Raw genomic sequence first — 26,728 nt, forward strand, 5'->3', positions numbered from 1 at the left:
ACTAGGAGGTAGGCGATCAGGTGAGGAGCACAGATACAACTATACTGGTGTGGCGTAACACAACACTGAGTATGTACAGCGTGTAAAGTTGAAGTTAAGATCTGTTAAGGCAGAGAACCTATCTGAAGATGTAGGATAAGGAAGCAGCTCAGTGGTCCATCCATCTGCCCAGGAGTGGGTGGCAGAGGAAGGTAAGTTAGTGCTGGGCAGCTTTCATTCCCGGCACTTATACTGGACCCGGAACGGTGCCATGGGTTGCTGTGTCCCCACCAAATGTAAAGGGCTCTGCAAAAAGACAAAAATCAGTAGAAACATTTGAGTTAGTTCAGTTAATGGAATTATCATCATGCTTTAATATTAAGATACAAACATATTCTTGGAACTTTGGTCTCAGAGAACCAAGACCAAATACTGAGAGTGAGTCTTCCCTTTGCTGAAGCCATTGAGCAGGGCCTTCATGATTACCTTTTGTTCCACTCACTCTGACAGAGGATGACATATGATCCAAGGGATGGAGCACCTCTGCTGTGAGGACAGGCTGAGAGAGTTGGGGTTGTTCAGCCTGGAGCAGAGAAGGCTCCGGGGAGACCTTATTCAGCCTGTCAGTAAGGGGCTTATAAGAAAGATGGGGACAGACTTTTTAGCAGGACCTGTAGTGACTGGACAAGGGGTGATGGTTTTAAACTAAAAGAGGGCAGATTCAGATGAAATATAAGGAAGAAATTTTTCACCATGAGGATGGTGAAACCCTGGCCCAGGTTGCCCAGAGAGGTGGTAGATGCCCCATCCCTGGAAACATTCCAGGTCAGGTTGGTCAGGGCTCTGAGCAACCTGACTGAGTTGAAGACGTCCCTGCTCACTGCAGCGGGGTTAGAGTGGGTGACCTTTAAAGATCCCTTCCCACCCAAACAGTTCTGTGATTCTATGTTTCTGTGAGATCTTAAGAAACTCTAATGAATACCTTCACCAACATAATCTGTGGGTGCAGACCCAAGTTACAATCAACTTCAGTGAGAGCTGATGTGGCAATACACCATCAGTCAGGAAGAGGCAGCCTTCCTCCCTGTTCTGGGTGGACTTTCTACCACTTCTTGAATCAACATCTCACATTCTTCAAGGAGAGCAGAGGAATGAAGTTCTCCCAGCTCCCAGCTTCCAGCCTAAAGAGCAATCATACAAAGCCCATGCCTCTCTCAACTTCTGCCTCTTCTCCTTGGTAGTTTAGCTACAGGGGATGTGTGTCACGATTAGGTTGTGACGGGCAGACATGTCGATTTCGCAGCAGTCCATGTTTGTGAGAGACAATGATTTTTGGAAAGTGGAAAGGACACAGGGCAAATGGAGAAGAAAATTACTGCTGAGAGTGGAAACTGCCACTCTCCCTTAATGGTAAAACCTTTCTGTGTCCCTGTTGCTCGTACAGTCTTACCCTAATCATTTCTCTTCCCCCACTGAACGTAGTGGAAGAGCACCGCAAGTGCTGCATCTGATTTCATATCTTGAAAGTATTAATAATCCAGTTCCATATTCATTTGCGTTGTGAATGGCAGAAAGCAATTATAAAATCTCTTGTAAAGTTTAGGCAATGATGAGACAAAATAGTCCTGTAGGCGCTTTCTTGTATAGACAGTGCAGCCCCACTAACATTGTTGGAGTTACTCTGGGTTTTCTGAGTTGAAACGAAGATCGAGTTCTTCATTACGTGTTTTATTAACACTCCTCTCTAAGTTTTGCTTCATTACACATAACCACAGTTAAGCACGGTTGTTCAGCTGAGTGTGATGAGTGAAGGATATAAAGACATGGAATGCTATATAAATGCATGGATCTTTTACCTCCTTTGGTACTGCATCCAAAAGCACAAATTCATATTTGTATAGGAATAGCACAATGAACAACTGGATTTCCATGATAGCAAACCACCTGCAAGAAAAGGGAGGAAAATGTTGGCTGTCCAGCCTGACCATCACACGTTTGTTCTCCTCAGATAGGAAACGGGGTGTCTTTGACACGTTTTACATTCCAGTGCTAGTTCTGCCTGAAAGTTTATCTTCAGTAGGAAAATATGCTGTGGCTTTGTTCAGCTCCATTACTCAGTGAAGAACGCCGAATGTAGCGGCTGCCCCTTCTTTCCGGTGAAACTTTAGACCGACAGTATCCCTCTGACACCCTATTTTAAAACAGCCCCTTATCATTATGGTTTTTTCCACTGTGTAAATATTTATGTTCTTGTAACGCTTGCTGACTTGAAATAACTTCATAGGAGTGAGAAGACAATCAAATATAGAAAAGGCTATATGACTAATTGTGCTATATAAAGTTATATAATGACATCAGAGTAGCTGTGACAGCGGGAGTTGTTATTTAATGCATCAGCATTAGAATGCAGTATGAGACCCAAGGGCATGATTTTTTTTCTCTAACTCTCTCAAGAAAGGTCTTTCTTAATCAGTCTGGAGAAGATTTCAGATAACTGCAGGTGACATCTAGGCTATTATTTTCTAATGTCGAGACGTACAGGAGCTTTCTGCATTGTTACTAGCAAGCACCTATGCCAAGTCGTGGGATTACTCACTTGCAGATATAGACAGAAGTCTTAAATACCTAGTTAAAATAGTAATACTACCTTGCCCTTCTACACAGTTTATTTTCCATTATCTAAGAGATGCTGGAAAACTTGGATAAAACAGCTATTGGGGAATTCACCAGGGCGAAGGCCACATGGCTGAACATGGCATCAGCCTGGACTGGGCCTGGCAGGCGTGAAGGGGAAGCTAATAAGCCTCAAGAGACCCAAGCTAACTCCTGCAGAGCCATCCAGATCTGTGTGCTGAGCCGCCCTGCGCTCTGGAGCGGGAGGATGCTTGCTTGTTTTGGCGTAGCTTTCAGACCCAAATAACCTCTGAGATTTCACGTTGGGATTACCTTGAGATAGGAAGCTTTTGGTGACCTTGAGCTCAGGGGAATGCAGTGCAGAGATATTTCAATGGACATTAGCTCAGGTCAGGCAGGACTTGCTAGCCCAGACGCCACGCGGGCGGCACCGTACAAAGGTGGGCTCCTTACAGTCACTGTGCTGGTTGCACAGTGTGGTCCTGAGCTCCTGGTGCTTGAGGTGCTGCCTCTGAGCCGTTCTCACTGCATTGGCACAGAGGTACCATGATGTGGCCAAATGCCAAAATGCCTCTAGGTGGCCCTGAAAGGTCTGGCCTTCAAACACAAGCACAGCTGGATGCGGGCTGACCAGCTCTGACACCTCTGTACCCGTCGTGGGGTTCATCTGCCATCGGTCCAAGTGGCAATGGATATAACCGCAACCGACTGCAGCGTGTCCCACCCCTAGATCTCAAAGTGCTTTTCCAAAGAGAATGCTGCTGTTACTCTGCTCGGCAAACAGAGGTGCTGAGACACAATGGATGACAAGCAACACACATGTCCTGGGGTGGCCAGAGGGACAGCCCAGGAGCGAAAGGCAGGACCGCAGCGTCCCAGTGTGTCCCTCTCTCCCACAGCACGTTGTACTGAGCAGAAACCATGAGGTTTCTTGCATCTAAATGTCCCTTAGTTCCCACCTGTCTTTCGTTTTCATGACCAAGTCCTAGAGCCTCCCCTAGAACTCTGCTGCCTTCCCGTTTTACTTAGTGACCAGGGGGGTTGACAAAGATGAGCTTTCTGAAATCTCGTCCCCAGTGCACTGCTACGTATTGGTGTTGCGCTGGAACCCAGGAGCCCAGCTGTGGATTGACGTCCTGCAGTAAATGGAGTCGGAGAATGAAATCGTTGCCGTTGTGCTGAAGGGTTTGCAATGTCAGCATAAGGTAGGAGACAACAGATGGAGTCATGCAAGATAAGCACAGTCACACAGGCAATAGTCATTTGGTTAGACAAAAGTAGCTTCATTGCCATCAAATTTTTCCTAAATTTACCTAAAGTAAAATAAAGATGGCTCAGAAATGGTTTTGTAGGAGCTCTTCCCATATCAGTTTCATAGAATATTTGACAAGTAAATTATTTTCTAGCTTTCAGTTTGATTAAATTAGCTTTTCATTTCATGATGAACTTTTGCAATGGAGAAATCAAATGTTTCATACATTTCATACATTTCATTTACAAATGCCAGCACTGAATTAAATGAAAATGCATCTTAAACTTGAAATATTGTTTCGTTCGGTCATACCAAGGAAATCTGCAACCTGGGATCTAGATACATCCTTTGATTTGATTCCCTTTCTTCCAAGACCGCCACATTATTCTTTTAGGATTATTGCTGAAAAACGTGAAGGTGTGTTTTACCATATGGACTGCCAAAGGGTTTGAAAGGACCTTTTATTTCTCAGCAAGAAAAAGATTCTCCATCCATTGCCTATGTAGAAATGTTACCATGTCCTTTCTAACCACAAACTTATTTCAAAGGTATTATGAGTCCAGAGAACAGCCTGAACAAAGAAATAGCTCAGTCCATATAAACAAGCAGCTTTCAGAAACATTGTTTTGCAGCTTGTCCTGTACCTGCGGATGCTTTTTGTGAATTCTGCTGTCATCCTTGCTGGCAATGAGGCTGTGCTCATATTTAGCTCAGGACTATGGTACAAGTCACGGAGGTACAGCAGTGAGTGAGCACTTTCCTCTGGCAAGCCTAAATGGTGAATGCAGTTTTATTCATTTTGCTAATGTCTTTAATGCCTTCACAAAGGTTATCTGCAAGTCATGTCCAGCCTGCTATAGGGTGCAGATTCAAGAATCCAGATCTCTGCAACACCCTCTAGATTCCTTCCTCCACATGGGACTCTGGAGTTAAACTGACTAGTTTAAAGGATTCTTGGTTACTTGCTTCTTAGAGGAGACCAGGTTTTGAAGGCTGAGAACTGAGCAGAGAGATGTTTGAACACAAAAACGAGGAGCAGCTGGCTCCCTGGGACTTGTTCCAGGAAGAGGGACAGCAGAGAAAACAGCAGAAGGAATGCAGGAAGCACTGAGGCTGGCATTGCTGGAGGAGTGAAGAGAGACAGGATCTGCAATTTAAGCCATCATACAATTGCGTGGGCCTTAATGCAAAGACAAGATTTAAATAGAGAGGAGCCAGTTAAGACATTTGAAGATTAGCAAAGATGTCAATGGCATCACAGAGGATGGAAAGAGAGTCTCAGACCAGAAAAACGTTCTTTAGGTTAGTTTAGAACTGGTTTATGGCAACCTAAATGCCCATGTCTGTAAACTTGCATGGTTGTAAGTGGAACAATTCTCCCGTGATGAAAAGGTGCCTCAGCAGCAGCAGAGTTAGGCTGACTTTCCTCCCTGGGGGTCATCCCTTGATGTCTCAGATTCTGCTTTTACTGTGACTTAACCTGTCCTTTCCAGGAATGAAACCACTTTCAAATCAGCTTAAACAAGGTCCAGATAATCCTGAACATTAGGGGACTGACAAAGAGCAAAGCAATGAAAACACTTTATCTCCAAGTGCAAGAGGAGCCCAGTTCAAGAGAGTTTTTCTCTGCAGGGTTTGGGAATAAATAAACGCCAGCTGTTTCACTGACCTTCCTGGACACTGATGCTTCCCTCCTCCGAATGCCACAAAGCTGTCCAAGAAAGCATTCTTCTCTAAATTTGCCTCTTTCCAACGATCCTGTGGGAAGAAACTTTTTTTTTTCCAAATCGGCCTTATATAAATAAACCTTAACTTTATTTCTCCAGGCTAAAAATGACCCTGGACAGCTAATCCTCAATACAAAGTTGCACTAATGCCGTTTTTTGCATTCAACCTGTTAGAGTCTGGATTCAAAAGTCAGCACCAACTCAGGGAAAGACATGAGGGTCCCATTTAATAAATACTTAGTGCTGGAGAGGCTTTCAGAAGCACCCCTAAAGCATTCTTCCTATATCTCCCCATTTTTCTAAATCCTGTTTCTTGAGCTATTGAAATGCTTATAAAAATGAGACCTTTTTCCTTTTAAATATATGCATATCCAAAGCAAATGTCCAACCGTTCCCTTCCCTCAGCCACAAAACTGTATCATGACACACAAACGGCTCACACATGTCTTGCACACAAACCATTTCTAAGATGCTGTGCACAGATAAGTGCAAGGTGTATGAGCTTGAGAAAAACCAGCCTGTAGGAACCCAGAGGGCTCCTTGCTCCTTCCTGAGTTGCTTTAAGAGAAAAGGAACAACATGAGGAGCAAAGCAATATCAGCTAAAGTTTGGGTGGGTGACACTGACAGAAGCAAATCTCTTGAATGCTGGGTGACAAACTATACCAGCCTCCAGAAACTCAGTGCAACTCTACCAAGGCCTTCAAATAACCCCCTGCCAAGTTTATAGTGGCTACCTTCTCTGATGAAACTGTCTTAGAGAAGATGTAATCTCGTTTGTTTATTTTGGATTTTTTTTCACTTTGGGCTGGTTAGAGCTTTCTGAAGAGGAAACCTGTAGCATCAAAATCCAGTAAAGGCAAGGAAAAAAGTCTCAGCAGTGGTGAAGCAAGGCGATACCATTTAGAATGGCAATGTCCAAGGGATACTCACCTATTCCTCATGGAAAAAGGGTGAGTTTCTAAAAAACAAGGTAGCTTGCCTTTTAGGAATAATGTTACTAAACAAATAAGCTGCTGCATCAAGGTTTCTGCTTAGGGTTTCAAACAGGCAGGAATTGTTATGAGGGATTTCAAACTGCTGAAAATTTTTCTAGAAGGCAAGTTTTGTTTAAATTACTCCTTGATGTATTTCTATAAAAAAGACAAACTGTTCTATTGCAGATGGTGCTAAAAAGAGCAGTTACAAGCCTGCCCACACTGCCACGTGGAGTGGAATAATAATCAAGAAACTCTAGAGGAGCTGCTGAATTAGCAGAGCTAATACCTACCAGAAATCATCTGACTGGAAAGACTGATGAGCCTGGGTAAATACGTGGAGATGAGCTATACCGACAGATGCCAGGGAGAGGAGAGTGCTTGGAGTTGGGTTCAACAGTGAAATCAGTGGGGTCTTTCCATGGTGGGCTTTGAATCAAGATCAAAGTTACAGAAAGTAGTACCATATGATTTGGAATATAAAACTGAACTTTAAAGTCTTGCTTATTCCTACAGGCTCCTCCTTTTTGTGCACACCTTCTCTGTCTACAAGGCCATCCTCCAGACGGTGGGGAATACCAACTTGAAGCCAATTTGTCCATGTGCATCTGTTGTGAAATAGGTGAGGTGGAGGAAAGACAGCAAAATACCCAGGCTAAGAGCGACAACTTACAGGTTTGAACATTTCTGGATCAGGAAAATATTTTGGATTCCTGTGCAGCCAATATGGTGACAACATCAGCATGTCACCTGCAGGGATGGTGAAATTCTGAAAAGGAGAAAAAACTCTAAGAAAAGAGAAAATCACGGGTTCAACTCACAAAACAGTCCTTCCTTAGTACTTCTCGTCCATCAGCAGAAGGTACTGACAGGGAACAAGTGAAGGTAGTAAAGCCGGGGTGGGCATATTACATGTTTGCAGCTTTTTTTCTTGCTGTTGCCCTTTTTTCCATAAGGCCTAAACAGACTATTTTTGTTCTCCTTTGGTTTTTCAGGTATAGAAATAACAGAAACATTATTTCTGTCTTTCCCACTTCTTGATGTACCATGTGAACTGGTATTTTTTTCTAAATCTTTTGTTAGGCACTTCCCTCAAAACACAAAGAAATTCATAGAAGGACTTCTATGACAATAGACCTTTATGGGACTTTAGTAATTTCTTCAATGGGCATGAGTGCTAATCCCTTAGAAGACAATGTTTCTCTCTGAAACATTTATTTGTTAGACTCCTGAATGCTGGCACTTCCCCTCTAAGTGGCACTGAAGAAAACAAACAGAAAAGAAGGACTTATATCAGTTACTAAATTGTGGTGCCTTTTACTGTATTTGTTGTGTCTGATTACTATTTCATATACTACCAGCACAGTATCTCCAGCTCAATTAAATTTCAGTTAAATTCAATTCAAAACTCAAGGTAAGACTATGAGCAAAAGAAGTAAAACCACTCTTAAATTAATGACAATTAAAATAATGATGATGAAAAAATCTGTTAAACTAAACAGGAGATATATGTGAGATTGTGGAATATCTCTACTATTTTAATTTTATCTAGATCTATTGGGAGGCCACTTTCCAGACAAATCATACAGCATCCGTTTGAAAAAAAAAAAAAAAGAAAAAAAAAAGAAACTCACCTGAATTCTTATTGGGTTTACTACTTTCTTGGTGATTGCACCTGGAGACCTCAGCCGTATGGCTTCCAAAGTGCACCATTTAATAAAAGGGAGCTTCTTAAGGTCCTCTTCAGAAACTTCTATTTCAGCTTTACCTGTTGTGGCATGAGAAAGAAAACTTCGTGTAAAAATTAGATTTCATACTTGTTTTGATACATGCTGACATGTCTTGCTTTACGCCTTCTGAGAGAGTACATCAAGACTTTAAGACCTTGTTTACACCCAGAAATTTTCTTTATAGTTCAAAGTAAATAAATGGATCAAAATCAGTACAATTTAAGAAAAGCCATTGAAGATAATTTAATAACTCTAAGGTAGCTGTAGATATGGCATTGGCCAGAAGAGGCCAAACAACGGTCATCTTGGAAGTTAAGAGTCCCTGGACTTTTTCGGTACTTTGGTAGAACACTGCATAGAAATCGAAGGGACTGTAGGCACCAAGACAAGAAGCCACGTCTGAGCTCTTGGGCTATGTTAACACTGGCAAATAAGACAGGGACAGGAGAAAGGCTTAAGCACTGGGTCATAATTATCTTTATTGGTTAATTATTGACATGTTCCTTGATGTGGTTTTGACCCATGTCAATTAAGAGTCTTCCATGAAAGTCTAAGCATTGTTCAGGGGACTGCATAGGTGAATGCCTGCTCCCAGTAGGTGACTGTTTTTTGTGGGAAAGAGATGAGCCATGTGGCAGTGAATCATGCTGGACAAATTGGCCTCAGATGAGAGAAAAGAGGACAGTTCCTAGCCCATTCTTTCCACAGAATAGCTGTAGCTTTGGTGAACACCACACCATGAAAAGCAGCTGAATTGAGAGACATCAGCTGACCCTATCATAGATGCATGAAGAAAGCACAAGACTGGTTAATACAAATCTAGGTGTAAATGACAGGTGTAGAATGAATAGATAAATATACACAGTTCTTTTGCTAACATCCAAGGTGGTTTTGCTTAAAAATATATCTTGTGCGTATGCTGAATAAAGAACTCGAAGCTGTACCCTATGTTATCAGTAGTACCCTCAGCAGCAACATTCACTATTCCCAGCCATTGACCATTGGCCATGTGCTGAGCCAACACAGAATAAGTGATTTCTAGGTCCCAGAAGATTGGATTTATTACCTGCTTTGCCAAAAACAGAAGCCAGATCTTCCATGATTTTCTTGTAAATGGAAGGGTAAGAGAGTATGAAAACAAGGGTCCAAAATGCAATCTAAACAGAGATGAAAGTACTTAAATCAGGAATATGGAACAGAATTACAGTATCTTTGTAGCAAATCACAGGCAGGTGAAAACATTTGCACTTTTTTGGATGTGCCTGTTGTTGTTGGCATGCACAGGGAGCTGTGCTTTCCAGGTAAATCCACATCTAAGGGATCCTCGGAGATTAGATCTAGTCATCTGCTGTGTACTTATCTTCAGTGAACATTATAGAGCTTTGAAACACAGAATCCTTTCTTTGATTTCAAATGAACAGGTGTTAAAATGAATTACTAAATCATTGTGTGTGATTAAATTCAGCTGCAAGAATAGAAAAAAAATTAAATAGTAAATTCTTACTAATATTAGCAGAAATTATGTTAAATAATTTGCAGGGCACTGTAACAGTGAGTCACATTAAAAAGGGCAGGAAAAGGTTTAATTAACAGCAAAACAAGCAGTAGTATATCCTCTTTAGAAATAATTTGCTAACTGATTATGCAATGAAGTTGAAAATCAAGAAATTTAGGAAAGGAGAAAATCCTCTTAAGTAAGATGAAACCAGAAGGACTCGCAGCACTGCCAGGAGTCTCTCTCCTCTTGCTGAGCTAGCGGGAGATGCAGTCTGCACACAGATCTGGTCGTGGGCCATCTGTGCTGGTGAGGGATGAGAACTCTTACTATTATTTCCTAAATAGCCCCACATGGATGTAGTTCTCCTTCTGCAAAACAAATCTGGTAGCTTAGTTTTCTTGTACACTGTGGCTTCACTTCGTGGGCTGAGGTGGAATTCTTTCAGATAAAAGGGATTAACACGCTTGTAAAAAGTCCCCTTGGAAGGTGAAAGGCCTTTTTTCATCATTCCAGTCACCAGAACAGTGGTTGTGACTATTCTGAGAAAGAACAAAATATCTGTATGTCTATTTACAGCTGACTATTACAGAAGTAAGTAATGATAAAGTCGTGGAAGGAATGTCAGTTATCCTGATAACAGACAGCATGCTGTGCCTCTTGCTTATACCAACATGTGAATCCACAGAAACCTCACTGAAATGGATGAAATTCCTTTAGGGTAAATTGTAGTAATATCCAATCTACAAAAACATAGATATATCCATTTAGGAGTACATATAAAAATAACTGACTATAATTTTTTTTCTAAATCACATCTGTAATTGGACATAACTGTGCTGGAAAGAGCTTAGTAGTCATGGTAAATAAAGGATGTTTTTGCTGCTATAGATTTTTCATCTGAGAAGTTCCTATAAATGTCTTTGGTCAGCCTAAGTTGTGTTAGATATATTGGGCTTGTTAGCATGCATGTATCTGTGTCACTAATCTGTCAAATCCCTTTCTGACATACACAAAACTTAAGTGGTAGTAGAATCAAACTATTGCTTTTCTTCCCCTGAAGCAACACTGGCATTTGTACAGCAGATCCCCAAAAGCGAAAGAGCCAAATTCACTCAAGGATTTGCACACAGATGAAGTTAGTCTATATTATGCTTTTGATATTCTTTACAATTGGTAACACCAGGCTATTTAAAATAGAGACTCTACTATAATACAGCCACAGTGCTTCGAAGTAGAGTTAAATGCTCTTCACAGCTTAAGACTGTGATCTTAACATCTACGAGACACGTGTTCCCAAAATGTTATGACAGGGGACATCATAATTTCAGAAAAATACAAGAGCTTTTCTTGTCATTGCTTCTGTGACATTGCAGCCTGGGTATATCTGTAGTGATGCATGTGAGCATGATAATCCCTTCTTTGGAATACGTGCAGTGTGTGTGACCTCTGGTTCAAAGTCTTTGCTTCCCAAATACAGGCTTTTGAACAGGAGAGAGAGAAGGTGTTTCTCTAGCTGACGTACTTACAGGGACAGCATTTGCTTGGGAAGCCCAGAGCATGAGGAGACCATAATTGGGAGCTAGATGTTTTCCTTGCAAGTTATCCAGGAGATGTTGCAGTAGTGTCTGTTATAAATAAAAGATAATAATGTGTATTTCCAAATATATATTAAAATCTAGTTTAGGGTAAGGCTTACTAGAATTCAAGGATATAATGTAAGACTAGTTTATCAAAGATAAATTACGGGGGTTTTTTCAGTCACAAAGTAGAGATGACAGCTGTTACGAGAAGTGAGACTCACAGGCAAAGGGCCAGAAGAAGTCAATGCACCACGTAAATCCCTACTGAACACTTGCACTGCTCTCCATTTCCTTACAGTTTTTTGTCTGGTTCCCTCACTCCCCATTGTTGCTTGTATGTCGAAGAAAGGAAAAAGAAATCTGTATTCCTTTTTAGTTCCTACTTCTCTAAAGAACCTGAAAATGGGACTGAACAAGTTGAATGAATGGAAATGCAGAAAATGTTCTCTCTGTTCCTGCGAAAAAGGTTATGAAGAGATGGTCTGATATATCAGCAAACTCCCTAGTTGCAGGAGCTTTGTCAGTGACCTAACCAGTGACTGCAATGGCTCGATATTCTTTGAAACTATAGCAACTGTGTAATGTTCTAGGCTCAGCTTTTGTTTATAGTATTTCCTTAAATACAGAGCAACCACGCATGCAAGGCAGAGCTCCCTGTCTACTTTTCAGATGGGAAAAGGATGAACTTGAACAAAAAATGACTGCTTTTTTTTCCAAATTCCCACCTAATCTAAGACACTGAGTTTGTGCCTCCTACTTCCTGCACCTTCTTACCTCTCACCACCCCTCTCCTGCCCTCTCTTTCTTTCCATTATTCTGGTTTATTTTATGAAAGAAATTGTGGTATGTAAAGCTTTTAAAGTCTAAATAAAACCTGGTTTGTTTAATGATCTGTTCTAGAATCATTTGGGTAGATCAAAATTCCCAGGCCAGTCTGCCCTCACGTTTGTCAGGCGTATAGACAGAATTCCTGCCATAGCTAAGGAGAATAACCAGGGGCACAACTTATCACCGCTTTGACACAATCAATATTTAGAGTACTTGGCTTCCAATCCAGTAATCTGCTATTTTCTACTAGTCTGGCTGCTGGAGGATCTACTCACTCTACACCAGCGTCTAAAAATAGTACATGTAAGGTTTTGAAATTTCACAGCACAGTGCCCTCAGAGAAACAACTGAAGAGGTCTTTCTCTCACCTCTTTCAACTGCTCACTGCAGCTGCGATACCGGAGGCTGGCGATGGGTCATAGCTCTGAACCCTTGGCTTAAAATTCCCCAGTGGAAGATGTCCATTCTCAGAATTGTAGGAAATAATAAACTAAATTGAGGAGTAGGACTCAAAATTATGGGCCTATCCTAATGTAGGTGACACCAATACTGGACAGTTAAGGTCCAGCTTTCAAAGCTGACATATTTGGCTTATTTCTTCCAGTACTCAGATAACTGAATCATTGAATCATAGAATGGTTTGGGTTGGAAGGGACCTTTAAAGGTCATCTAGTCCAACCCCCCAATTCCTGCCCTCCATTCCTTCAGTCAGAATATACAATGAAGTAATCTTATTCATAGCCTTGGTTGTTTACCTTGGATGTGGTCTCTGAAGGGTTGGTCCTTTCAGCATCTGATACTACTTTCTCAAATAATTTTAGAAGCCATTTTTTGGATTTAGACCAGTTCCTGTAAAGAAAAGCAACAAACAAGAAGCACTTAACTGAGGCAGCACAAACCAACATTTCCTTTTCCATGAGAAGGACTCCTTGGTTTCTTTCCAAAAGCCCCTGGGCAGCAGTCAGTTGATGAATAGTCAAGTGTCAATCTGACTGACAGTAGTGTTGACTTCACCTTGGCCAGACCTCATCTTGCAGCCAGGACCTGTGACTGCAAGACTAGATTTTCCTATATATTCCACTACAGGTTTTCACTGTGGGACTCGCATTTAGGCTCAGGCCTTTGCCCTTTGCCCAGTTGCTGCTCCCTGACAGGTCCAAGCTGGACCCTGCCCACCTAAGCAAGGTTGTTTCTGCTTTATGCCAGGAAAATGCACAAGACGAGGTCAGACCTATTTTGAAGCAACTAGCTGAAAGCCTGCCTGGCGCAAAAGCGCGCCATTGATAAAGACAGCACATGATCCTACAGGGAAAATGTCTCTCATGGTTCATATCCCAGCAAGTACTGTGCTGCACCTGTGCATCATCTCCGCTCTGTTACCTCAGGAAGCACTCGGGCATCTGAGAAGCGTATTCGAAGTCCTCATCGTACTTCTGAAAATGTTCTTCAAACTCCTTGATTTCACTCTGATTTGTCGGGCAGATGCCTTTCCCAAACAAAATGTTCACCACTGCCGGATACATGACATGCCTGCAAGGACGAGAATCCCATGACTTACAGGCCATACAGAAGCTGTTGCAGCAGTTTTAGGTCAGACACAGTGTGCTGAATTGCCAACAGTAGAAGTGCAGGACTCCAGTCACATCACACCAGTATGGAAGGGCTGGCACAAGGCTCATATCTCACTCGCACCCTTACTGCAGATTCTAAGCAGAGGCTGGGAGATACCCAGACCTCAGGCTAGTCCTCTGCATGTGGCTGAGCTTCACCAGTTAGCGTTTGGTCGCTTGAGCAGTGACAGAAAGGCTCTGGGCACTGAAGTCCCCTTCTCCGCATTAGCCACCCCTCTTATTTCAGGTTAGCCCATGTGGACCTTCCGGGCATTCCACAACCCCTTCTGCAACCACACACCGGGAGATAATCCCTCCTCTGGCTGCAGCTCTGCTGGACGGAACAATGTTTTTTTTTTGTTTTCTTTTTATCTCACTCCTTCCCCATTTGCTCCTGTGTTACGCTGCAAACTCTGAGCTCGTTTCCCAGACCGCTTCAGCCTGCACTCGAGCTCTGAGAAACCCTTCTGCAGCCTTTGCTGGGTTCCAGCCACTGCTGAACACATATTTCAGGCAATGGCTCCTTCACTTTCTTGCTTTTCTGCAGATCATAAGGAAGATGGAGCCACCTGCTGGCTCCCTGGATTTAATTCTGAGGCAGCTCAAAAACGATTATCCAGGTCATCGCGTTCCAATTCTCCTACCCTGCGCTACCGGGCAAAACCATAAGAACAGATCACACTCAGCACAGATTCACTGCGCATGGCTCTTACGGATTCTGTAGTTTACCATCTAGCCTATGACTTGTTTTTTTTTAATTTTAGACAAATAGCAGCTGATTGGGATTTGATGGCCGGTGTCCATGACAGCCATGGCAGTGGGAAAATAATGCCCTGTTCCCCAAGGCTGCATCGGGGTGCAGGGATGGCTTCGGGAGCCATGCATGCTTCACGTAGGACTTGTACACTCATGCCCCATTGTGGACCACGGTCTGTGCTGGTGCCAGTACAGCACAGAACAACAGGTCCATCTCTGCCCTCAGAACCTTGAGCCCAAGTAAAAGACCACAGGTGGATTCAGATAGGGGAATAATAAGAAAATATTAGCATACCAGACAGTAGCATGGCATGCTACTGATTCGATGACTGTCTGTTTTTTCACAAGAAGCAGATGTGTCTTTCATCTCAGAAGACAGGTAGGGGAACACCATGGAATGTGGGGGTTTGCACCCCATTATTAAGACTGGTAGGACTGAGGGCTGTGAGGTTTCAAAGCCCCTTTCCCCCACATTTTTCCCCAGTTAATCCAAATTGCAGTAATTGAAGTGACAGGTGCTCAGTGTTTTAGCTGCAGTAAAAGGCTGTATCTTAGATCTCTTACACAGAAAAAGTCAGCAAAAGACAACCTAGACATTGAGGTGCTGGAGCGTGTCCAAAGAAGGGCAATGAAGCTCATGAAGGGTCTGGAGCACAAGTCTGATGAGGAGCAGCTGAGGGAACTGGGGTTGTTCAGTCTGGAGGAGACTGAGGGGAGACCTTATTGGTCTGACAACTACTTGAAAGGGGGTTGTGGTGAGGTGTAATAAGTAACAAGCAATAGAGTGAAATTGCCTCAAGTTGCACCAGGGGAGGTTTAGACTGGATATTAGGGAAAATGTCTTTATGGAGAGAGTGATCAAGCATTGGAACAGGCTGCCCAGGGAGGTGGTGGAGTCACCATCACTGGAGGCGTTCAAATAATGAGTAGACATGGCCCTTCAGGACATGGTTTAGTGGGCATGGTGGTGTCGCGTTGGTGGCTGGGCTTGATCTTAAAGGTCTTTTCCAACCTTAATGATTCTGTGATTCCGTGATGTGAGGTCTTAGAAATAAGTTCAAGCCAAAGGCAATATTCAACTTGTAGTCCTGATGGACAGGCAAGATACAGTTGTTGTCCCAGATGATCAGGAAGAAGGAGGAGTAAAAAGCTCTGTTGTTGTCGTCACATGAAACTGTCAGTAAAGGGTTTTTTTTTTTTTTTTACATGAAGGATGAAGTTCTGGCAGCAAAGTCAGTTGCAGAGGTCTTATTTAAGTTTTGGGCTAGACTTGGCTCAAAACATGCAGGGAAAGTTTTCATCGTGCTGAAGATCAAGCATTTTGTCTGTTCAGAAGTTCTTTATAAACATGTGAAGCTTTTATCCCATCTTTTGGGAAACAGGGTTTGTTGGAAGATGCTCTTTTCTTTTTTCTTCCAAATAGGTGATTCAGATGTTTCTCCTAGCTGGGAGAAACACCTTTAGATGAAACACTGTCCTCTCTGTGAGCCACCTCAAACTGAAGCAGTGACGAATATCCTGACACAGTTTTTCTAAGACTTGAGAGCCTGAGCTCTACCTACTTTACAGTAACATCTTTGCTCCCATATATAGGATACACATGTGTTACAGATGTGCTGCAAAACTCCCTTACCTTACCAGGTCATTGAGGTCGCCTGTGCCCTCCGTGCCCAGGTGTGCCATGTGCTCATGTAGTTCCTTACACAAAGTGCCTGTGAACATGTGCAGATTAGAAGGACCCATTTTTCCCTTTATCATGCTGTAGAGGTTACCATGGTTCTGATAAAATACTTCTGCAGGGACAGAAACTAAATACAAAAAGAAACAGAAATATTTTGGAAAGTAGATATTCACTGAAGGATAGAGTGAAAATTTTTACACATAACTTGTGACTCTGATTTAAATGCCTTAACCCTCATTTTCCTAGAGTGAAATCCCCAGAAAGCTTCCTTCTAATCCTGCAAAGATTTTGGTGAGCCCTCTGCTTCTGCCAGTAACATCTTCCTGCCTCATGAAGCTTCAATGCCAGAATCAACAATCTAGAGATTTCTGCCCAGCTTCTGTGTGGAGGTAGAGAGATGTGCATGCGCCCCAAAAACTGACTGAAATGAAAAATAAATTAATCCAAGAAAGAATAGTTTGGATCTTCCTGCTATAGTACATTGTCTCAGTCATATCAGGAGAGGCTGAGAGAGCTGGGACAGTTCAGCCTGGAGAAGAGAAGGCTCAGGCCGATCTTAACAGTGTGGCTAAATATCTGGTGGTGGGAATAAAGATGGTGGGGTCAGGTTCTTCTCATGGCGGGAGACAATGGGCACAAAGGGGAACACAGGAGATTCCACTGAGACACAGGAAAGTTTTTATTGTGAAGATGGTCAAATGGGAACAGGTTGCCCAGAGAGGTTGTGGAGTATCCATCATTGGAGATACTCAAAACCAAACAGGACACAGCCCTGAGCAACCTGCTATCGCTGATATTGCTCTGAGCAGGGGCTTGGACTAGGTGATCTCCAGCAGCACCTTCCAGCCACAGGGATTCTGTGATTCTGTGATTCAACCTCTCTGCCAACTTGCTTCTCTCTCATTTCACAGTCCAAAATTGCCAAACTACTTGAAGAATTCCTGTCTGTGAGATTCCACGTGGATAAGCACATGAGCTGATGGAGCATGCCACTGCGGATGGGATATATAACTCATCGCTTTCTAATGACTGTTGTACTGCAGGGTAACAACTAATTATTGCTACAAGCTGATTTTTCATATTAAGGGATAGGATAATGTACTATTGCTCCAAACCTGGTACACATAGGTAGAGTGTCTAGCCACAGAAAAGGACCTGATCTCAAACTGGGGTTACCTGATGATAAAAGTAATAACAGTCCCTGGTTCAGAAACCTTGGATCCCTTAAGTCTGAATCCAAATGACCTTGCAGGCTTACAGTGCTGGATCCACATGAAGAAATTTCATTTCGCCTTCATTTCGTAGCACAGTCATGGGTTAAGATAAGTATTTACGGCATGATCAAAAAGCCAATGGACTTTAATGTTCCTGGGTAACTATATTTGATTTTCATTAAAAAAGAGCTAGGTCTCATTTACCTGCATTCTCGACGGCTTGTTGTACTGCCTGTTCAAAATTTAAGTCTTTAGATTTAAAAAATGCTTCAGTTCCTTCTTCCTCAGTCACAAAAGTAAACCGTTTTCCGAGAGCGAATATTGTGAATACAGGCCCATGCTGGAACAAACAGAGATTTCATATTACTGTATTGTTAACACGTTTGGCGGGGACCTCAACAGGACTTCAGTACTGCCGAGAGGTCAGGAGGGAGGACCTGGTCCTTCCTGCTCTCTGTACCTCATGGCTCAGAAGTGCACCAAGATGAACATGAATCAGACCAAGACTTGTACACTTACAGGCCAGAAAGGAACGTCACAGGAGCCTGCCTGACCTCTTGCAGAGTAGAAGAGATTCCTTGTCCAAGATAAATATTTTATATTTGAATTACATTACAGTTCAAGAAATACAACCTACCTGGATTTAAAGAACCCAAGTGATGGATTATCTACTGCATCTCTTGGCTGCTATAGCAAAGTACCCACAATGTAAAAATCCATAATCCTACCTATTTCAGTCTACATTTTTTTTAACAAAAACTCCCCACTCCTACATCCTTTTAATTTTTTTTTTTATTATTTTCTAGTTTAAAAGTTCTGCTAATACCAACAATCTCTTTCTTGTGCAGGTGTTTAAAGATTAATATCAAAATAGCTAACAACTTTGTTGAGACTTATATTCAGGGAAGGTTTTTGATACCATAAATAATTTTTTTGTTTTCCCTTAATCTAATATCCTAGACCCCTCTCAAAACTTTCAGTTTTCAGAATTCCCACAGTATTAAAAAGATCACTGGTATTTGTAGATACTCTAAACTAGCAAACAAATGTGCAGTACCTACTGGTTGTCAGATTTAGGCAGAAAAATCAAAACTAGGAAATGAAGCATCTTTAGCATCTTTTTTTAGTGAAGACATTTTCTGCTTACTTGCAAAAGCCTTGGAAATCAAAAGCCCGGCATTTACATTTACATGCACACCATCTTCTTTTGGCAAGTTATTGTACATATGGAAAGGTTTGGGGGTTTCCTAAAGTCTCTAGACACATCAGGGAACCTCATTGTCTTTTCCAGGTTACAGAATCACAGACACAGGTGGTCTGTTACATTGCTGACAAGGGTGAGAAAAAGTTTTCTGTTGGAATGCTGAAAAGTCTTGCATCCACCTTGCTCACACGGCTTATGCCATTGACTTTAACCATTTCTTTTGTTGTCTGTGTCTGTATTGTAAATCCTGCTTCATCAAAAGCTCTTTGAAGCCAAGGAAAAGATTGAATTTTGATTGTGTCCTTCAACTGTAAATTATTAAAGAAAGAATGACTGTTTAAACTCTCTGGGTGATAATAAAAAAAATACTGTTTTAGTAATAGCTAAATTGCTACGGTTGGATTTTTCTGGATAACAGCAGGTCCTCATCATCAGGTTGGATAAAAACCAGTGAATTTATACAGTGTTTGTTTTAAAATCAGATTTTTTAAATTTTAAATTAACATTAAAATGTACTTAAACGAATTTGAAAATAAAATAAAATTTGAACTAACAGCAATCTGCAATAAAACTTAGTTATTCACTTAAGGTTGCAATCAATTAAAGATTGAAACACTTTATTGTAGATGAATACATGCGAGCAAGATGCCTAAGCTCCCATTATAGACAACAGAGATTGAGTCTATGTAGTTAAGGAAGCCTAAAAAATTATTCCTCTGAGGAGTACTACACACCTCTATTTACGAAGGTGAGCTGAACTGCTCTTAGACTCCACTGACAGGACTGACTGCGTGTCCACTGACCATCAGTAAAGCCTGGATCTCTTCCTTACTTGTAAACACCTACACAATCTGTTTGTAGATCTCATCCCATTTACTGAAATCTATTTAGAATAATTAAAATTAAACCAATTAAAAAAATTGAAAATAAAAAAGCTCCATAAAGGACCTCCAGAACAAGTCAGCTTCGCTGTACAGCACAGTGATGGTGGATATGCAAAGACACATCTTTCAGAAAGCAGAATTTTGTGTCCAAACAGGAAATTACAAATAAATATGATATCTGATAAATTAAATGTAAAATTAAAATACTAAAAAAGTTTTGAGGATCAAGATGCTAATGGCAATCCCACCCCCAATAATAACAACTTTTCCAAACATACCGGCTGCAGGAAGTCTCCCAGTATGTTGCTGAGCCTGATAAATGCTCAAGGTGTAAAGAAACCAAGTGGGGAAGAAATCTGAGCTAGCAATTACATCAGTTAAGACAAGTCCCACTCTGGAGCCCTTGACTCTGAGTGATGAATGGAGACCAGGAAGTATTAAGTAGAATAGACTTAAACAAGTGCTAGGTAAAACGGTCATAAAGATTTCAATTCAAAACTCTAGAGGGATCAAAATATGAAGTTGCAGAACTACCTACCGTGATCTGTTAAATCACCCTCAGCGACAGGCAGACAGACAGGCAACATGGTACTTTTCTAAAGGGCTCCTGAAGGAGGACCTGGGAAGCCTCAAAGAGTCCATTCCAGTACTCAGCAAATTTTTACAAGCATTATCAAAGACCAGAATTAGTAGTGGATAAATAGGATGTACTGAAGAAGAGCCCAATACAGCTTTTAGGAAGACATGTGGATGTGTGGCCTTAAATTCTTAAATAATTCTTAAATTATTCCTAATTCATTCCTTAGAAGAAGGAATTAAAAGTTTGCACATAATCTGGAGTCATTTGGAAGTCTAGACTGTGAGAAAAATTAGAAACATCACAGAAGGCAGCAGCCTGGAAGAATCACATTCTGAAATGACCCCGAGATCTATTATACAAGTGCTAATAATTAGTTTAGAGCTCTCATCTTGCTAGGAAAGGAGCAGAGAAAGGACAGCAAATATCTAAACCCATCCTGTGCTCACACATTCACTTTACTGTGTGTCTCTGCCCATTTCATGTCAGCAGGATATACTGAGCTAGAAAAAGTGAAAGGATGGCAAGTATGAATGGAAGTTTCAATAAACGGAGTCTAAGTGGATTTAACATCCCAGTAAGGGTGAAAAGAGAAGAATTATTCCCAGTTTCTCATAATGTAAAGGCTAATGGGCACCTATTTGAAACCAGCTTTCTTTATACGGTTCATAGTTAAATTATGGATTCATTACCATGGGATGCTGTGGAAGCCAAAATTACACACAGGGTAAAAAAAGGGATTAGGCTACAATAGTCAGATCATCCGGATGCAAATTCCAGCCTAGGAAGTCCGTGAACTGTTGACAGCCAGAAGCTGGGAAGGAAAAGCAGAAGGCAGCGTACTCTCATCTGGGTGTGCTCCTTACACCCTGTTACTGAGCATCTACTAATAGCTGCTGTTCACGACAGACACATGAATAAACAGACTTTTCATCGGGTATAATTATGCCGATGTTCTAATGTCATGAAATCAGCTACTGGAACAAGCTGTTAAGCAGTTCTGCATTTACCATCAATGTGTTCCGGGTGGGTACCAACCAAGCATGGGCATTGCCTGCCAACACTGTGTCCCAGTTTACTGCTCTGTCTGACAGTGTTTAAGGAGGCCTGATGACATAGAGAGATAGAGAAAGCAAAATAAAAACCCTGTTAGGATTTAGGGCCTAGGAAGCTACTTTCACTTACGAAAGCTCTTTCTTTCCCAAGGACAGGGAAACACCACATAAAACAGCAGTGCCATGATGAGAGGTAGATCGGACCTCACATGAAAGTAACTCTAGAGAAATAAAAACTTCAGCAGGATGTTCTCCAAAATCCCAAAGGAAGGAAATCAGGGAAAGAGCCATTTTTCCCAGGGGCACTGCCAAGCAGGGAGCAACCACTCTCGGCTGAGACAGCTGCAGTTGTGTCAAGACTCATGTTGGGAGCTAGGTGCACAGGGCTGGTTTCTTCTCCCTTGGCACACATATGCACACAGGTTCAATGCCATGTCTCCTCTCTATCTCAGGGACTTTAGCATTTTGGTCTTCTGTGCATGGTACCAGGGTCACAGACCATTAGTGACTCAGCTGTGGACACTGTCTCTAGAAACTCTCCACCAGAAGCCTTGTCCTCTTCTCCAGCCTGTTTCTCCTCCACCAAACCACATGCAGAATGCGTGTCCCTTGCCATGTAATGCAGCGAGCCATCCTTCACGCAACCACACACAGGGAACAAGGCTGAGGCATCTAGCTGAGTCCTGAGACATGGCACCACGTCCCAAACGCAAACACACCGAGAGTGATGTATGGATCCACAGGTCCATACAACAATGCAGAACAATCTCATGGGTTTAACAGAACTTTTCTTCTTAGCTTAATTAGCAAACTGATGAGAAGCATTTGAAATTCCTTATTAACTCTTATCATGTTTGCCAGGCAAAGTGAGGAATCACATCCTTTGAAGCCCTCATTAAGCAGCTCTACCTGTATTTTATGTTGTGTGGTGGCTCTGGTTACCCACTCTGCCCATCCCAGACCACCTGCAAAACTGCTTTAACTAGCCAGGCAGCTTTAGAGGTGGTATCTTTTATTAGACCAGAGATTAAACATTTTGTTAGCATAGGGGATCTTTCTTTTCTTAGACCCACTGATGACACAAGGGGAAAACCAGACAATTCTTCCAGCCCACATCTTCTTCTGTGGGAGGAAAACAGAAGCAGCGAACTTCAAGCAAAGTGCAGGCTGGAAGCAGTGGAAGCCTGATGTGTTACTCCAGGGCTTGAGGGAAAAAGCAGTGAGGGATATACACAGAAAGCTAACTCTTTAAGGAAGAAAAAGAAAAGTCACTTTGACAGACTGAAGGATTAATCCAGGGGAGTTATCTTCTAATTGCAAAAGTCTCCCCTGAAGGTGATCCTACGGAGCTGAAGAGGTTTCACACTTCCTAGAGCCTGTTTCTGCACTAACTTTTACGAGGGCAGCTTGCTCATACTATGGACACTTAACCCTGTTCTGGCAATACAAAGGAACTTGGAATTATTGCAGATGTATTTTGCAACCCTTGTAACGCCTGTTAATGACCCTTTTGGCAGCAGCACCTGTTTTACTTGGCTGTACTATGCTACAGTGCTTACTCCTTTAAAAGGGAGCAGGCAGGAAAAAGCTTATCTTTCCTGGCCTCAGCACATCGTGCCAGTGTGGGAGGTGGGAAGGCAGGGAGACGTGCCTGGGGTGTTTAAGGGGAGGAAGGGGAGAGCAAGAGAGGAGCCCTCCCTGGGGACAGGGAGATTGCCGGCCAACAGTGCTGCAGGCAGGCAGCCAGCCTGGGGTGATGGATGGAAAGGTCCCTCTGGGCCCAGGGGGACCACAGGAAGAGGTCACAACTCATAAGGACGCTGAGTTGCTGGACTAAGAAAAAAGTCAAAGGAAAGGTCCTATCTGCAAGCACACAGTAAAGGGGAGATATGTAAGAAAGACTTCTCTTTCTTCTTTGCCTTATTTTGAGTTTTTTTACCATTGACAGTGTTTCTTGTTCTAGTTTCTGTCCTGACAAAACCTGGGGTTTATAAAGTCCTTCAGGTGCTTACGGTGTGTTCAGATGTGTCAGCAGCTGCCATAGCACCACCAGCGGCCTAAAGGGTCTCCAGGCAAATGAACATCAAAATTAATGGACCCAGAGTCTCTAAGTTTGCATTTGTACTTCAATACATTCTTTAGTATGTAAAAGTTTTGCTCATTCAATCTGTGAATGAACCCCCAGAAAGGACTCTTCTGTCAGGTTTGTTTTAAAATTTCGTCTAAGAGATTTTTGTAAAAGCTTCCTGGGAAAAAAAGCAACTAAAGCAAGTTTAAGTCATGGTGAAACGTCTGTCCCCAAAATGGAATGCACTGGAAAGGACAGCTTGGCAGGCTGCTTTAATCTGGTTGCCACCAGGATTTGTTTTCATTAGAACAAGGACGTTCACTAACAACCTCATATCAGAAGATTCAAAGAAATATTATGACTGGGTTTTTTTTAAGTGAGGCTTGATGAGTTTGTTTAAAGGAATATATGGCATGCTTTCTGAAATGATAGGAGAATGTACTGGAATGAGTTTTCTTCCAGACCTACATTTCTGCCCTAGGATGAATGAACAAATAACTGATCGTGGTACGCATAGATGAAAGATACAGGAAAGACATAGTAATATAGGTTAAAACCAGCCTGCTAAGCTCAAAGAAGCCAAAGAACTCCAGATCATACATATGAGCTCACTCTATGGTGCACCTAATGTGTTTTAATACAAGACTGACAGCTCTTCATGTTCTTATGCCTCACACTTCAGCTGATTATACTTGAACCTCTGCTTTCATTTAACACCATCAGTTTCTAACAACCATGGCTGCAAAGAAGTACATACAAATATGAAAACTAATAGTTTTCTCTAATAGAGAAAGCAAATTTTAAACATCCAGTACTTATTAATTTTTTTTTTCAAATTTCAGGAGGTTACGGTGGTTTCATTTTTAGCTAGCTTTGCAAGTAGTGGGCTGCGTGATCCCTCAGTACTGAACACGTGAGGCTGACTATATTGCAGTAGCATGTGATATCGTCACTGAATGAAAATGGGAAACTGGGGTTTATGTCAGTTAATATTAGCTGCCTAGAAATTAAGCATCTAATCTAAATTAATAATTTAGGCTCTGTCAGACAGACATAGAGAAAGAAAGGCATGTCCACAGGGTAAATCTTCACACCTGTCTTTGGTCAGTTTTTTAGGATGGAAAAAGTTGCCTGCCAAGCATGCCTGTGTCTCTCTTGAATCTTGAGGGACACCGGCTGGTACTCAGAAATCTCACCTAACTTCAGGCATGCAAATAATTAGTCTCCTGGTCCCAGCAGCTGGCACAGGGCTTTCCACATTACCTGAAACCAAGATTAACACATAGCAGACTGCAAAAGGAAAACAGCAGAGGGCAGGTCCAAGCAGGATGATCACAGCACAGAGATCATTCCTGGACTGGATCCACAACTTAGCAATGTTACTGGTACAAAGCTGATCCTTCACCATCTAAATGCTCCTGATGTTATAAAACGTGACAGGAAAGGGGCAAACTTAATGCAGAAGTTTCTCCTTGCCTCTTCCCGTGCAGGCAGCCACCCTGAGCATGCACCCACGAGCAGGCACGCCACCACAGCCATTACCTTGCTTCTAGCTTGCTCTATAAACTCCAGAGGAGCCTTCCCGAACTGAAACGCAGCTCCAAACCAAGGGATCCAGCTCCTGATGCAAGGAGGGGAGCTCGGGTTTCTCAGCTGAAACAAAACAGCCTTGACAATAAGAAGTCCCAGGATTGCTGCCAAGAGGACAGCAAGAGCCATTTTGCCTCTTCGCTGCCTGCCGCAGCAGCTGCTCCGCCTGCCGCAGCGCCCTGCACGGCCGCGCTGGCCGGGATTACCCCAGTCAATGAATAGGGCCTCTTTTATCAGTCTTGCCAGCTGATCACTGCCATGGAGACAAGATGTCAAAGCACCAAGCAGCCCAGGGGACAAGCCGTTGTTTTGGAAAAGTTAGAGCCAATTCTCCTCCGCTCTGGGACAAGGACCAACTCCACTGCTTGCAAAACTCAGATGTCGCTGTGACAAATCCTTGAACTTTGCACCAGTTGCTGGAAGGCCACCCAAGCAGCCGGGGACATTGTGGTGAAACAGTGCATCGCTTTCTTCAGTTAAAAAACATATTTTTTGGCAATATCAAGATTACAAAGCAAAGAAGTTGTGATTTGCAGACATTTAGCTTTGAGCAAGGCGGATGGCAAGAAACTCCTGCAGGCATCACCTGAAGCAGTAAGGTATCTCTCACCTGTCTGAGATCATCTCATTAAAGACTAAATGTGTCCATTGTCTGAGGAGCGGAGAAAGGCTTTGGAAGTTGAACTGACAATTCAAAACCTGCTGGTGGCCACTATAATATCACTGCAATGTCAGAAGGCAAGATTTCAGAGACAACAGACTGGTTTCTTTGTGTGTGTGGAAGTGGCACACCGAAATCATGTACAGATTTCACAAAGTATAAAAAAACCCTCGGAAGTGCTCTCACAGCCTACCCCTGCACACCCTCAGCAAGTCTGAAGACAATACAAAGCCAGTTGATTGACCAGAGGAGTGTGCTGCCATTCAGAGGAACCCCAACAGGCTGGAGAAATGGGTAAACAGGGACTTATAGAATCATAGAACACCGGGTTGGAAGGGACTTCAAGGATCATCTGGTCCAACCTTTCTTGGCAAAAAAGTGACTTCATGAAGTTCAGCAAAGGGAAATGCCGATTCCTGCCCCTGGGTAGGAACAACCCCATGTACCAGTACAGGCTGGCAGCCACCTGGGTGGAAAGCAGTCTTGCAGATCTGGGGTCCTGGTGGACACCATGTTGAACATGAGTCAGAAAGGGGCCTTTGCACTCAATAGCACCCTGGGCTGCATTAGGAAAAGCATTGCCAGCAGGACAAGGGAGATGATCTCCCTCTGTTCAGTGCTAGAGAGATCCATCTAGAGTGCTGGGTCCAGTTCTAGGCTCCCCAGTGCAAGAAAGATGTAGACAGATTGGAGTGAGCCCAGTGAAGTGCCAAGAAGGGGCTGGAGCATCTGTCATTTGGGGAGAGGCTGAGAGAGTGAGGACAGTTCAGCCTCGAGAAGAGAAGGCTCAGGGGGATCTTAGCAGTGTGTATGAACACCTGGAGGCAGGGTGCAAAGAGATGGAGCCGGACTCTTTTCGGTGGTCCCCAGTGAAAGGGCAAAGGGCAGTGGGCACAAACAAATACAGAAAATTCCACTTAATTTTTTTTTTTTTAAATCGTGATGGTGATCAGACACTGGAACAGGTTGCCCAGAGAGGCTGGGGAGTCCTGGTAGGCATTTGAAACCCAGCTGGACACAGTCCTGAGAGCCTGCTCTAGGTGACCCTGCTTTGAGCAGGGTTTTGGACTAGCTAGTCTCCAGGGCCCTTCCAACCTCAGCTGGTGTCTTTTTGTGATTTTGTCTTGTTTTGCTCTGGCCTTTTGTCCAAAACTCTTCTGCTCAGTCCCAGGACCTGATCCTCAGGCCCAGACTCCTTGGTTGAACCAAGCTCAGCCTTTCTTG

General features: G+C 42.7%; 1 protein-coding gene across 1 annotated transcript; it reads right to left on the bottom strand.

Annotated features, from left to right (window-relative positions):
* Window positions 1-213: 213 nt before the first annotated feature.
* CYP39A1 (cytochrome P450 family 39 subfamily A member 1) lies at window positions 214-24,972 on the bottom strand (the record flags this gene model as incomplete). The annotated part of the gene is made up of 12 exons (XM_081998411.1): window positions 214-285; window positions 1,836-1,923; window positions 5,535-5,623; window positions 7,242-7,337; window positions 8,203-8,336; window positions 9,365-9,455; window positions 11,323-11,421; window positions 12,960-13,053; window positions 13,585-13,734; window positions 16,204-16,378; window positions 17,670-17,805; window positions 24,796-24,972. 12 exons carry the CDS (start codon window positions 24,970-24,972, stop codon window positions 214-216), a joined length of 1,401 nt encoding a protein of 466 aa, XP_081854537.1.
* Between the last annotated feature and the right edge of the window lie 1,756 nt (window positions 24,973-26,728).

This window comes from Phaethon aethereus (genome assembly GCF_964289735.1).
Source record: "Phaethon aethereus genome assembly, chromosome: 3".
NCBI lineage: Eukaryota > Metazoa > Chordata > Aves > Phaethontiformes > Phaethontidae > Phaethon > Phaethon aethereus.